The 14,729-nt window shown below is 35.4% G+C and overlaps 1 protein-coding gene across 5 annotated transcripts in view; it reads left to right on the forward strand.

Annotated features, from left to right (window-relative positions):
* LOC128240284 (advillin-like) overlaps nucleotides 1–13,358 on the forward strand; it is a 39,174-nt gene extending 25,816 nt beyond the window's left edge. For all 5 annotated transcript variants that reach the window (XM_052956856.1, XM_052956857.1, XM_052956861.1 and 2 more), the window contains 6 exons: nucleotides 771–826; nucleotides 1,846–2,143; nucleotides 2,449–2,571; nucleotides 4,749–4,820; nucleotides 8,671–8,781; nucleotides 9,145–13,358. In XM_052956856.1, the coding sequence (XP_052812816.1) occupies nucleotides 771–826; nucleotides 1,846–2,143; nucleotides 2,449–2,571; nucleotides 4,749–4,820; nucleotides 8,671–8,781; nucleotides 9,145–9,258 (774 nt within the window). In that variant the 3' untranslated portion in view covers nucleotides 9,259–13,358. The remainder of the gene's footprint in view (nucleotides 1–770; nucleotides 827–1,845; nucleotides 2,144–2,448; nucleotides 2,572–4,748; nucleotides 4,821–8,670; nucleotides 8,782–9,144) is intronic.
* The last annotated feature ends 1,371 nt before the right edge of the window (nucleotides 13,359–14,729 follow it).

The raw sequence follows: 14,729 nt of genomic DNA on the forward strand, positions 1-14,729 counted from the left end.
GTAGTGTTTCGATAATCAATCATGATTCTACCTTGATATTATGTAGTGTTTTGATAATCAATCATGATTCTACCTTGATATTATGTAGTGTTTTGATAATCAATCATGATTCTACCTTGATATTATGTAGTGTTTCGATAATCAATCATGATTCTACCTTGATATTATGTAGTGTTTTGATAATCAATCATGATTCTACCTTGATATTATGTAGTGTTTTGATAATCAATCATGGTTCTACCTTGATATTATGTAGTGTTTTGATAATCAATCATGGTTCTACCTTGATATTATGTAGTGTTTTGATAATCAATCATGGTTCTACCTTGATATTATGTAGTGTTTTGATAATCAATCATGGTTCTACCTTGATATTATGTAGTGTTTCGATATTCAATCATAATTCTACCTTAATATTATGTAGTGTTTCGATAATCAATCATGATTCTACCTTGATATTATGTAGTGTTTCGATAATCAATCATGGTTCTACCTTGATATTATGTAGTGTTTCGATATTCAATCATAATTCTACCTTGATATTATGTAGTGTTTTGATAATCAATTATGGTTCTACCTTGATATTATGTAGTGTTTTGATATTCAATCATGATTCTACCTTGATATTATGTAGTGTTTCGATAATCAATCATGATTCTACCTTGATATTATGTAGTGTTTCGATAATCAATCATGATTCTACCTTGATATTATGTAGTGTTTTGATATTCAATCATAATTCTACCTTGATATGTTTATTTTGTTTTCAGGGCAGCACAGGTGATGAGAGAGAGGCTGCTAAACTTGTGGCAAAGAGGTCGCCAAGGTAACAGTTTTGTACAATAAATGATTACTAAACATGTCATTATTTAGTCATGTATTAGTATATGGATGAGAGTGTCTAATTGCTATATGTGTTTGACTCTTATAATCAACAACTGTACAAGTCGCAGGTTTAATTCCTCAAATGGGAACTATCTCATGCCCCCTTAAGTGTAACTATTCTTCAGCTATTACTATGTTTGAACAACTGTACAGCTGCCGACTCAATCAGCTATCGTCGTATAACATTTATAGTGTTTACCAATCACCATGGTAACCCTCCGGACCTGCTCCACATTGTGTGTACTTTACACTGAAAAGACGATTTGTAAAATTGATTTTATAATTAATGCTATTACTTGAATGACATGCATTCCATGCATCTAAAAGGGCTTATATGCTGCTGTACATTATTGAGCAGTTTGGTTTAACATGGCAAGTTTACTGAAAACACATTGCTTGTTTAAACAAGTGTTGCTGCTATAAGACATCTGAACATGTCAGAACTGTAATGGGCTCATGGTCTAGCAAAAGTGAAGTCCTAATTGGGTTCAATATAGGCATGTTGTTTAAAGTTATGCTTCCATATCAGATCATATGCTTTCCTAGTGGTTCAAACTGACTTAATCCAAAGTCTTGAAATTAGTACTGATTTTTGTATAATGTGGTTAACATTATGGGCTGATTGTTCTCATTTTTGTAAGGTTCTACAATATTGCTATATGTGATTGTTGTTAACTTTCAAATATTAATTGGTCTTGGAATTTCATGTTCATTTACAGTTCTTCTGATAAACTGCTTAAGCTTCGCTTGTTTTAATTGATTATATTGTGAGCTCAGTGCAAGACAGTTTGAACTCAATATAGACATACACGGCATTAACCCAGTATTTTGCTAAAACCTTGAAGCTATTAATCATCATCACCATAAATTTCACTTTTAAAAGTTAACAACAATGTGAATAATGAAGTTTATTATTTGACTAAGTTCTGAACAATTGACTCTCTATTAATATACTTCTAGGGAGTGCACAATTGTGATTGAAGGCCAGGAGAAGCCAGCTTTCTGGGACGCAATTGGCGGGAAGGGAGAATACATGAGCAGCAAGCGCCTGGCTGACCCTGAGTCAGAGCACCCGGCTCGTTTGTTCCAGCTGAGCAACGCCTCTGGAAGATTCATGTGTGAAGAGATTCCAGAATTCACGCAGCAGGATTGTGTGACTGATGATTGTATGATTCTCGACGTTTGGGATGGGGTGTATGTGTGGATCGGCGCAAATGCGAGAGAGGAAGAGAAGAAAGAGGCTGAACGACTCGCAATGGTTAGTGCACATATTTAGCTCAACTCTTTGAGATTTTGTAATGTTCACATTGATGGGGTACTCGATTACAATGATGTATTAGCGGATCACTTTGTTCTTCCAAAAATAGTTATTGAGTTATGCTGAGAAAAGCTCTGCACCATATTCCATCTTGCAGTATCTACCTATATATGTATTGTTTTTCCAATGAAGATTAATTCAATAACTTTAATAGACATGTGATGATTATAAAAAAATGATAATTTAGCAGTTCTTCAAAAAAAACCTGGTTAAACATAACTATTACATGTCACCTTTATCTGCAGGAGTACATCACAACCGACCCCGCAGATCGTGATCCTGACACACCTGTGTTCCGCGTAAAACAAGGTTACGAACCACCAACATTTACTGGACACTTTGGTATATGGGAGGCAGACTTCTTTAAGGTAAAGTCTCCCCGATGACTAAATTGTTATGCCCCCCTTCAAAGAAGAGGGGTATATTGCTTTGCACAGGCATGTTGGTATGTCGGTCGGTCCGTCTGTAGACCAAAGCTTGTCCGAGTGATAACTCAACAATTCCTGGACGTATGGTCATCAAACTTCACATGAAGGTTGGGCCTGACCAGTAGATGACCCCTATTGATTTTGGGGGTCATCGGGTCAAAGGTCAAGGTCACAGTGACCTTTAATGGTAAAATAATTTTAAAGCTTGTCCGAGTGATAACTTAACAATGCCTGCACCCATGGCACTCAAACTTGACATGGAGGTTGGGTCTGACCAGTAGATGACCCCTATTGTTTTTGGGGGTCATCAGGCCAAAGGTCAAGGTCACAGTGACCTTGAATGGTAAAAGGTTGTCCGAGTGATAACGTGACAATGCCTGCACCCATGGCCCTCAAACTTGACTTGGAGGTTGGGCCTGACCAGTAGCTGACCCCTATTGTTTTTTGGACTCAATGGGTCAAAGATCAAGGTCACAGTGACTTTGAATGGTAAAAGGTTGTTCGAGTGATAACTCAACAATGCCTGCACCCATGGCCCTCAAACTTGACTTGAAGGTTGGGCCTGACCAGTAGATGACCCCTATCGTTTTTGGGGGTCATTGGGCCAAAGGTCAAGGTCACAGTGACCTTGAATGGTAAAAGGTTGTCCGATTGATAACTCAACAATGCCTGCACCCATGGCCCTCAAACTTGACTTGGAGAATTGGCCTGACCAGGAGATGACCCCTATGGTTTTTGGGGGTCATCTGGCCAAAGGTCAAGGTCACAGTGACCTGGAATGGTAAAAGGTTGTCCGAGTGATAGCTCGACAATGCCTGCACCCATGGCCCTCAAACTTGATATGGAGTTTGAGCCTGGCCAAAAGATTGTCCCTATTAATTTTAGGGGTCATTGGGCCAAAGGTCAAGGTCACAGTGACCTTGAATGATAAAAGGTTTTCCGAGTGATAACTCAACAATGCCTGCACCCATGGCCCTCAAACTTGACATGGAGGTTGGACCTGCCCAGTAGATGACCCCTATCAACTTTGGGGGTCATCAGGCCAAGGTCAATGTCACAGTAACCTTTAACGCAAAAAAGTTAACAAATCTTCCCCCACTGATACCTCAACAATGCCTGAACCTATGATCATTAAACATGGATGTTAAGCCTGACCAGTAGATCACCCTTATTGATTTTAGGATTCATAGAGCCAAAGGTCAAGGTCACAGTGATCTTGAATGGTAAAAGGTTGTCCGAGTGATAACTCAACAATGCCTGAACCCATGGCCTTCAAACTTGAGTTGGAGTTGCATCTGACTTGAAGATGACCCCTTATGATTTAAGGGGTCATCGGGTCAAAGGTCAAGGTCACAGTGACCTTGAACGAAAAAAACTTGTCTTGTGATAACTTGACAATGCCTGCACCCATGGCCCTCAAACTTGACATTTAGGTTTCTGGTGACCAGCTGATGACTCTGGATTTTGAGTTCATAGAGTCAAAGGTCATGACGGTCATAACACACTTTATCCTCACACTTTAATGGCCATAATCTTAAAACAGCAACAAATCAGCTGTCATTTCGGTCCATGCATATTTCATTCAATTGTCCATATAATCCTGACAACATGGCGCTCAGGGGGGGCATAATGTTTGACAAACATCTCTTGTTTAATATTGTCTTTAGTGAACAAGCAACATTTGACAGCTTACAGAGGCCTTGACATGACCATTATATCATAATTTAAGGATCTGAATGTCCTGATCTTGTGTTTAATTGTTGTATGGAAACTTTGGGCAAGTTAATGGTTTGTGAATTCTTTCTTCTAATATCCATAATCTTGCCAATTGGTTTCATGAACCAATCGCCATCAGGGTGGATAATAGAATATTAACATTTGTTTCTTGCACTTAATGCCAGGTAAAAAAAATACTTAGCCTAGGGGTCTCTTTGTCCTAGAAATATTGTATTTGATGTGTTTTTTATAACACAATGTCAAATGAAGACTATTTCAGGAATATGCGGCCGAGAACAATGCTGTCGTTAACCTGAAAATAGAAATAACATGTACGAAGGCAGTGTGCTGGGAAAGTCATCACTCCAGTGATAGCTGTAGTTATGTTTCTACTCTTTCAGGACTCAATGTCATATGAAGACTTTGGCAAGGAATTGGCCGCCGGGAATGATGCCGTCGTCCTGGTCCAACAGGTTTGCTTATTTTACAGTATATAAATAAGTACAAATAAAGATTTATGGACATGGATAAAATAGTTGATGTATATAACACAAACTAGCATAACTCCAAATAAGGTTTGTGGTTAAAGAATATTGTACTTAATACATATAACTGTGCCTTTACTTTTGCCTGGTTCATCTTTTCCATCATTTAATATTAACAAAACATGCACATTTCATTCTATAAATATCTTGTTGGGAATAGCTTGCTGAACTAGAAAATATGTATGCCTCTGTGTTGGTAAGTATCCTTATTAATCCTCAGCACTTCCCTAGATATAAAAAAAATAAAATAAAAAAAAGATTCTTTTATGTAGAAATAAGGAGATGAATTGGGCCAATTGCATAGATTGATGCAAAAAAAATAAATAAGAAGATGAATGCATTATTATGTTCATCTCATTTGACATTGATGATAAAAAAAAAGATTTGTGTGCAGTTAGCCTTTTTAAATGTTTTTATGCTCTCAACTTAGAGGGGGGGGGGTGTATATATAATATATATATATATATATATATATATATTTTTTTTTTTTTTTTTTTTTTGTTATTATTATTGAATAGCTATGGGGTTACAAATTCCCCAGAATAACTGGTACGCTTTTTTCTGTGTTGTTTTTCCTGTACTGTCAAATGAGTTAAACATAATCATGCATTAAAATAAAATAAAATAAAAAAATGGCATCAACCTGTATTGTGCTCCTTAAAAAGTTTCATGGGTCTAAAAACATGTGACACCACGGATGCTGTCAGTATAATACAAGTCCCCAGAACGTTGATGTAATATAAGTCCCCAGAATAGTGATGTAATATAAGTCCCCAGAACGGTGATGTAATATAAGTCCCCAGAATAGTGATGTAATATAAGTCCCCAGAACGGTGATGTAATATAAGTCCCCAGAATAGTGATGTAATATAAGTCCCCAGAACGGTGATGTAATATAAGTCCCCAGAATAGTGATGTAATATAAGTCCCCAGAACGGTGATGTAATATAAGTCCCCAGAACGGTGATGTAATATAAGTCCCCAGAACGTTGATGTAATACAAGTCCCCAGAATATTGATGTAATATAAGTCCCCAGACTAGTGATGTAATATAAGTCCCCAGAATAGTGATGTAATATAAGTCCCCAGAATAGTGATGTAATATAAGTCCCTAGAATAGTGATGTATTATAAGTCCCCAGAATAGTGATGTAATATAAGTCCCCAGAATAGTGTTATGTAATATAAGTCCCCAGAATGTTGATGTAATATAAGTCCCCAGAATGTTGATGTAATATAAGTCCCCATAACGGTGATGTAATGTAAGTCCCCAGAACATTGATGTAATATAAGTCCCCAGAATAGTGATGTAATATAAGTCCCCAGAACATTGATGTAATATAAGTCCCCAGAATGGTGATGTAATATAAGTCCCCAGAACGGTGATGTAATATAAGTCCCCAGAACGGTGATGTAATATAAGTCCCCAGAATAGTGATGTAATATAAGTCCCCAGAACGTTGATGTTATTTAAGTCCCCAGAATAGTGATGTAATATAAGTCCCCAGACTAGTGATGTAATATAAGTCCCCAGAATAGTGATGTAATATAAGTCCCCAGAATAGTGATGTAATATAAGTCCCTAGAATAGTGATGTATTATAAGTCCCCAGAATAGTGATGTAATATAAGTCCCCAGAATAGTGTTATGTAATATAAGTCCCCAGAATGTTGATGTAATATAAGTCCCCAGAATGTTGATGTAATATAAGTCCCCAGAATAGTGATGTAATATAAGTCCCCAGAATGGTGATGTAATATAAGTCCCCAGAACGGTGATGTAATATAAGTCCCCAGAACGGTGATGTAATATAAGTCCCCAGAATAGTGATGTAATATAAGTCCCCAGAACGTTGATGTTATTTAAGTCCCCAGAATAGTGATGTAATATAAGTCCCCAGAATGGTGATGTAATATAAGTCCCCAGAATGTTGATGTAATATAAGTCCCCAGAATAGTGATGTAATATAAGTCCCAAGAACGTTGATGTAATATAAGTACCCAGAATAGTGATGTAATATAAGTCCCCAGAATAGTGTTATGTAATATAAGTCCCCAGAATGTTGATGTAATATAAGTCCCCAGAATAGTGATGTAATATAAGTCCCCAGAAGGGTGATGTAATATAAGTCCCCAGAATAATGATGTAATATAAGTCCCCAGAACGTTGATGTAATATAAGTCCCCAGAATAGTGATGTAATATAAGTCCCCAGAATAGTGATGTAATATAAGTCCCCATAACGGTGATGTAATATAAGTCCCCAGAACATTGATGTAATATAAGTCCCCAGAACATTGATGTAATATAAGTCCCCAGAATGTTGATGTAATATAAGTCCCCAGAACATTGATGTAATATAAGTCCCCAGAACGGTGATGTAATATAAGTCCCCAGAACGGTGATGTAATATAAGTCCCCAGAATGTTGATGTAATATAAGTCCCCATAACGGTGATGTAATATAAGTCCCCAGAACATTGATGTAATATAAGTCCCCAGAATAGTGATGTAATATAAGTCCCCAGAACATTGATGTAATATAAGTCCCCAGAATGGTGATGTAATATAAGTCCCCAGAACGGTGATGTAATATAAGTCCCCAGAACGGTGATGTAATATAAGTCCCCAGAACATTGATGTAATATAAGTCCACAGAACGGTGATGTAATATAAGTCCCCAGAACATTGATGTTATATAAGTCCCCAGAACATTGATGTAATATAAGTCCCCAGAATGTTGATGTAATATAAGTCCCCAGAACGGTGATGTAATATAAGTCCCCAGAAGGTTGATGTAATTTAAGTCCCCAGAACGGTGATGTAATATAAGTCCCCAGAACGTTGATGTAATATAAGTCCCCAGAACGGTGATGTAATAAAAGTCCCCAGAACGTTGATGTTATATAAGTCCCCAGAATAGTGATGTAATATAAGTCCCCAGAACGTTGATGTTAGTTAAGTCCCCAGAACATTGATGTAATATAAGTCCCCCGAAGGTTGATGTAATTTAAGTCCCCAGAAGGTTGATACCATGTTTCCCAGTTACACCATATAACAATTAGACTTGTGACCTGTTGCACTTATTGTTATGTTAATTATGACCCATTTCTGCATGTCACCCTTCAATTATTTTAATGTCTTTTTTAAAAATTCACATTTTATCACTGTCTTTGAAAGTGGTTATCGTGAAAAAAAAGATTCACCTTGCAATAGATATTGCTGATTACTAATTGCTAAAAGATCAGCAATTTATGATTATTCACTCCGTGTATTACCACACTGTATTCCAACTATGATATTTTGCCCAATCCATGCCTGCAAATTATTAGCTGAGCCCCTGAATCATCCCATGTTTGTGTATGTAGTCACCAAGTCATGATTGAATATAACCGAAAATCATCAATGAGTTGACCAGAATTGGTGGTACACAAAAATGATCATACATTTTCATACCAACACTTTAAAAGTATAGAAATACACTTTGGGTACTTCAGTTTACCCCACAACACAAGACTACACTCTCGCGTAACATCATGCCAATGAGAGTGGTGCATATAATGTTGTAATAATTTGTTCACAATCATTGTAAATTAAATAAGTTTAATAAACTAATTGACGTTCATAGTTAGTTTAGAGACCATATAACATGGGCTTTATTGCGAAAAGGTACCTGAAACATCTATGGTTTAATGTTGCTTTGTCCCTTCTGACATTAACCCAACAATAAATAACATTAGATGACGTTTATTTTAAACTTTTTAACATGTTTGTATTTCAGAATGATATGAATGGTGGGAACAGCTTTGAGGAAACCATGAAATATCCCCTGTCTGAGTTACAAGGTGCCACTGAGGAATTGCCCGCAGGGGTTGACCCTAAGACTAAAGAGGTCAGTGGATACAGTCTGGGGTTTTTTTGTTGCTAGTTTGTGTTTTATGAAGCAACCAGTCTCAGTTTCTTGCTATGTCACCTGAGTAAGTTGCTCACATATCTTTCAAGCTTAATTTATTTTACATATCATTTCTGGTTTAATATAACATTTTAACATGACTTGATAACTGAAAAAAATGAGATGAAAGAAAAAACAATGAATAAATGAAAATAAGAAAATGGTTATTATACCAAGATTATAAAAGAAAACAATGAAGTTAGTAAGACAGTTGTAGTTCTTTGGTGTTGAAACAGTGAAATATTTTACTGCTATCTTGCACTGAAACCAACAATTATGCCCAAGGTATTTGTTGCATTACAGATGTACCTGAGCCAGGAAGAATTCCAGAGTGTGTTTGGCATGACATACACAGACTTCCTTAGCAAACCGATTTGGAAACAACAAGCTCTTAAGAAGAGTGCGGGATTATTCTAGAACTGTTTCTCTCACTAGTGTTAGTCTCCATGGTGATCTGTGTAAATACTTGTTGGTAACCATGCCAATAACTTTTCTATAACCTAGCAAGAATATGTCAATTATGTTTATTACATGTTTTGGAAAAGAAACGTGGTTTCTATGGTAACTTCAGTGTTTCAGTGGAAACTGTTATAGAAAGCTTTTGTTTAGGGATGTATTTTTTTAATAATTCATATTTAACCTAGCATCTAATATCGAGATCATATTTATTGTTATAAAGCTTCAATTTTATGAATAAAAGGGTAAATAAAGTGTGTCGTTGCAGTAGAATAGAAGTTGTCATTCATGAACTTTGTGTTGTGAATTAGTTAGAAATGGGGAAATGGGAGTAGTGAAATGCTGGAAACACTGCCAAATCAATCTGACAATATGAAAAAGGAAACTGAAAAGTAATCAATGTCATTACTTTTTATTTTTAGAAAATTATCTATAAAAACTGGCCTTCACATGATGTAAATGTTAGTTATGATAAATAATTATCAATTATTAATTTGTCAAAACATATGTTTTCAAGATTGTTGATATTTTATTGTTAAATTGTTGTTATAAATATAATATTATCATTAGATTCCATTATTTAATAACTTTATAAACGTATTGATGATTTGTGATTTATTTTGTTTACTTGTTAGAACATTTCAGATTGCGCGTTAAAACTGTATGTAACATCGGAATTTTTTAAAGGTGAAAAATAATTATTGACTAAAAATGCATAACATTGGAAAGAATTGATGGACAAGGGCGACTCAGTTGCTTTTAACCTCATAAAATGGGTGTACCTACAAGCCCAGATACTGTGTGTCTACTTTGTGAGACATGTTTCTTATTGACCTTCATACATGTATATTTGCTATAAATAGAAAGTTTGCGGAACACCTCTTGCTCTTGTACGTGTAGCATATGGAAGTAGTTTCAGTTAGCCTTAACTCTTGTTTGTGAAATTATTCCACTTGTAATGGTAGGCCCGTTGACGCTCGTTGAATGGCTTTTCTTGTAGACATCATTCATTTACTGTTACCTCGCCGAGCCTACTCATATGACACAAGTCCCAAGTGTTACATATATGTCCTGGAGTGCAGGCTTCAAACTTCACTTGGACAAAGTAGACTAACTTCAATGATGTAGCGCGCAAACAATAGTGCACACATACACAACACATACACCTACCCATTACAAGTAGTGTTCCACAGCTTCTCTATTGTACGCAGAACTTTGTCAATTTGAATGTCAATGTTGTATATTACTAGTGCTCACTGCTCTATATCTAGAATGTTCTCTATTTTGCCTTCTACCTTATATTCAGTTATGTATCACAGAGTTATTGTTGCTGTTCTTTATATAGATCTGAAAACTTGCGCTGCAATGACATGCAATGTCCTATATTGTTGTTATAATATTGCTGGTAAACATTTCAATGTTATTGTTTATGTTAAGTTTGAAATGAGTACCATTTAAATTGTTTCCATTTAAATGTTAGATTAAAAGTTTTAAAATATTTCAAATTAGTTAAAGGGAAAGTTTTCACTGTAAATTAGCTACATCAGCTCCGTGATCATTATTATTTCACTCCTCACAAGACCCTGATATATCTATTTGTAGATTATCTTGTCCGAATCATTGGCACTAAGCGGAGACCAACGAGTAATTAAAAGATGTCTGAATAAATCAACTATGCTGGCATGAAATACAGGGAACTGGCCCAGACCTTGAGATTGTCCTCATGCAGTAACTTCCCTTTAATTAAACAATGACATTTCTTATCTTTGACGGGAAGTATTTTGGATCCTAATTTTGAACGTTATTCAAACTGTTATAATTGTTTGTATGGCTTAAATCTAAACATCACTTAACTAAACAAGATGGATATAATACCATTACATATTAATTACGAAATGAAGTTTTGCTGCAAGGTGACAAAATATTGAAATAGCCAATAAGCTTTGCCTGTATAGCTTGCAGTACTGGACTCAAGGTCCATATTCACCCACATCTTAAGTCGCGGTTTGAGACTCTGACTCGGAAAGAACAAAATATTTCTGAAACTTTATATTTTGAGGATATTTTAGTGTGTAAACAACTGTTAAACTTTTTTTTTCATTCCTGGTTTATTCTACAAATTTCACAATGATATGTCATAGCAATTTTATAATGAAATTTATGATTTATGTATCCATTTTGAGGTTGAATTTCAAAACCGAAGTTGAAATGTAAGTGAATATGGGCCCATGCAGTACTTAACGTAGATAGAAATCCCTAGTAAACCAATGTTCAGGTATATACTGTGACCTGTTGTTATGCTGTATTGGCCAACTTTGGTTTGCTAGGGTACAGTATTAGTCAGAGTTTAGCTTAATCAAGTAGTGTTGTAGTTTGGAACTGGGGGCATTTTCTTGTTATATAACATCTTTACTAGCTCTTAGACATGTGTGAAGTAGTGTTTCTGAAAAATTATTTCATATATTTCAAAAATCATTTCCATAAGATATCTTTGGATTAGGAACATGTCTGTGTCCATGAAAGTTTCCTTGTTTCTGTATTAATATTAATTCTTTTGATTTTGAACAAAGAATTCATTTCAGACATGAGTAATTGAATTATTTTTCTTTTGAAATCTAAGCTATTATAACATACTCAGTTTCAGTTTGCTCAAAACTGTTTAATATTTACAGAGTTTAATTCTGTTATTTTTTTGTCATGTATAAAAGTTAAGCAGTTTTCAAAATCTTGTTGTATTGTATATACATTCAGTGCTAGGCCTGTGACAAGCATTCCATTCCATTCCATAATGGAACATTCCATGACGGTTATTTGATTATATTAATATTTTCCAAATATTCATATTTTGGGCTACATATCAATTATTATTTGTTTTTAGCTTGTGTGTTTTATTCCAAGAAGATAAGTCAGTGTATGGTGCTTGCATTGTTGTTGTCTGCATCGTTGTCAGCACAATTGTCACATCATTGTCTGCATCGTTGTCAGCACAATTGTCACATCATTGTCTGCATCGTTGTCAGCACAATTGTCACATCATTGTCTGCATCATAGTGTAACCACTTTACCCTTGGCCATTATTCAAAAACTGTTTAAGATATTGGAATGAAGCACAAGTACAGCAAGGCCCATAACTCTGGGTTATTTTACTGAAAAATTACAGACGAGCAATTGTGTTGCTCCAGGTCACTCTTGCATACAAAATATATTTTGGATTATAACACTTTGCATCTCATGAAACAACAAATTAAAAACGTTCTGAAAGTGTGGCCTTTTCAGGACAGTTGTTATTTTTATGAAAATGTGCAATTCCGTATGTGTTTAGTCTGAATCATAGAGGATACAGATACTTCCAAACCTAATTGTGTGTTTTAAGTCATTAAATTCATATAGGAAAAGTTAAAAATTCATTACATATTTGCATTAATATTTACCATGGCTGATATTTTTTATGGTTTAGTTTTTAGTAATAAATACCTTGTAAAGATTGCACTTAAAGATAGCATGCATAATGGAAATATTATATCAATTGCTGTGATCTATTTCAAAACATGTCTCAATAACAGTTATTTTATCAAATATTACTTTCTTGCTTATTACACTATGATAGTTTGGTTGAGGTAAATAATTTCTTCCTCAGCTAAATGGTTTGTTAAAAAACATCAGTCTGATATTGATATAGACTGATCCTATTACAGAATATACCACATAGCTATCAATGACGCCTTGCGATGTTTTTGTTAACTTCAAGTGTAGATACTGTATGCCTAAGACAATGACTGTTAAATTATGTCCCGAATAGTACATTGACCTAAAAAAAAAATGCTCCAAAATTTACTATTACTGTGATGACCTGAATCACTGTTGTTAACTTTGCTTTTTAAATTTAGATACAATTAAACATTTTAATCATATTTGTTATGTGTAAACTGATCATTCAAGAAAATAATAATTGGAGCATGTTTGCATGTGTGTATTGCACCATATTTTTACAGTAGGTTGTAATTGTTCTACATATTTTCACTTCTATATACATATCATCCGGCAATAAAATTATACATATCTTCAGTTGTTGTTTGCTTAGCCCCTCCCTTCCCCCCCACCCCCCAACATCTCAATTCATTTTAGGGTAGCTACATGTTAGTAAGCGTAACATATTTTTCTTTCTTTTTTTGAGAACCGGGATTGACTGATCTCAATCAGATCACTATTGTAGAAAAACTAAATATAAAATGGTCAAATGTTTTACATGATCACTGAAAAAACGCATATGTTTTAGGGAATAACGAAAAAACAATCTGCGCTACAGCAAAAAAATGTGTAGGGTCAGATTAGAAAAAAAGGGTTGGTCTGGTTAATGGAAACAATTTTTGTTAAATGCCTAATTGTAAATCTTTGTGCACAATATAGCTACATGGCTGTAGATGAGTCATTCTTAAGTGGACAAGTGACACAAAGTTATGTGGTAACTCCATGGTTCCAGCATGACTTCAGATCAAGGTCACACTTAGAGGGACAAGTGACAAAAGTTCTGTGTAAACTCCATAGTGCCAGCATGGTTATAGATCAAGGTCACACTTAGAGGGACAAGTGACAAAAGTTATGTGGTAACTCCATGGTTCCAGCATGACTTCAGATCAAGGTCACACTTATAGGGACAAGTGACAGAAGTTCTGTGTAAACTCCATAGTGCCAGCATGGTTATAGATCAAGGTCACACTTAGAGGGACAAGTGACAAAAGCTATGTGGTAACTCCATGGTTCCAACATGACTTCAGATCAAGGTCACACTTATAGGGACAAGTGACAGAAGTTCTGTGTAAACTCAATAGTGTCAGCATGGTTATAGATCAAGGTCACAAATAGATTGACAAGTGACAGAAGTTCTGTGTTAACTCCATAGTGACAGCATGGTTATAGATCAAGGTCACAAATAGATTGACAATTGACAAGTGACAAAAGTTCTGTGTTATCTCCATAGTGTAAACATGGCTTTAGATCATGGTCACACTTAGATTGACAAGTGACTGAAGTTCAGGGTTAACTCCATAGTTCCAGCATGGCTTCAGATATAAGGTCACCTTTAGAGGGACAAAAGACAAATGACAAAGGTCACACTTAGAGGGAAATGGTAATGTAACAAAGGTGCTATGTTAATCCATAGTAATGATATGGAGATCAAGGGCATACGTGGAGAGACAGGGTCGAGTGACAGAAGTTCTATGCTAACTGTAATGCTGAAATAGTTCAGATGAAGATCACTCATTAAGGAGAACGGTCATGAAAGATAAGTTATTTGTCACCTCATAAATATAGTTAATATTATCCATAGAGTTGACATATTTAAGGATAAAGTTTACACCTAAGGGAATATTATAGAGTGACAAAACGTATGCATTGACTACACATCGCTGAACTAGTTGAAGATCAGGGTC

The sequence above is a fragment of the Mya arenaria genome, chromosome 7 (genome assembly GCF_026914265.1).
Source record: "Mya arenaria isolate MELC-2E11 chromosome 7, ASM2691426v1".
NCBI lineage: Eukaryota > Metazoa > Mollusca > Bivalvia > Myida > Myidae > Mya > Mya arenaria.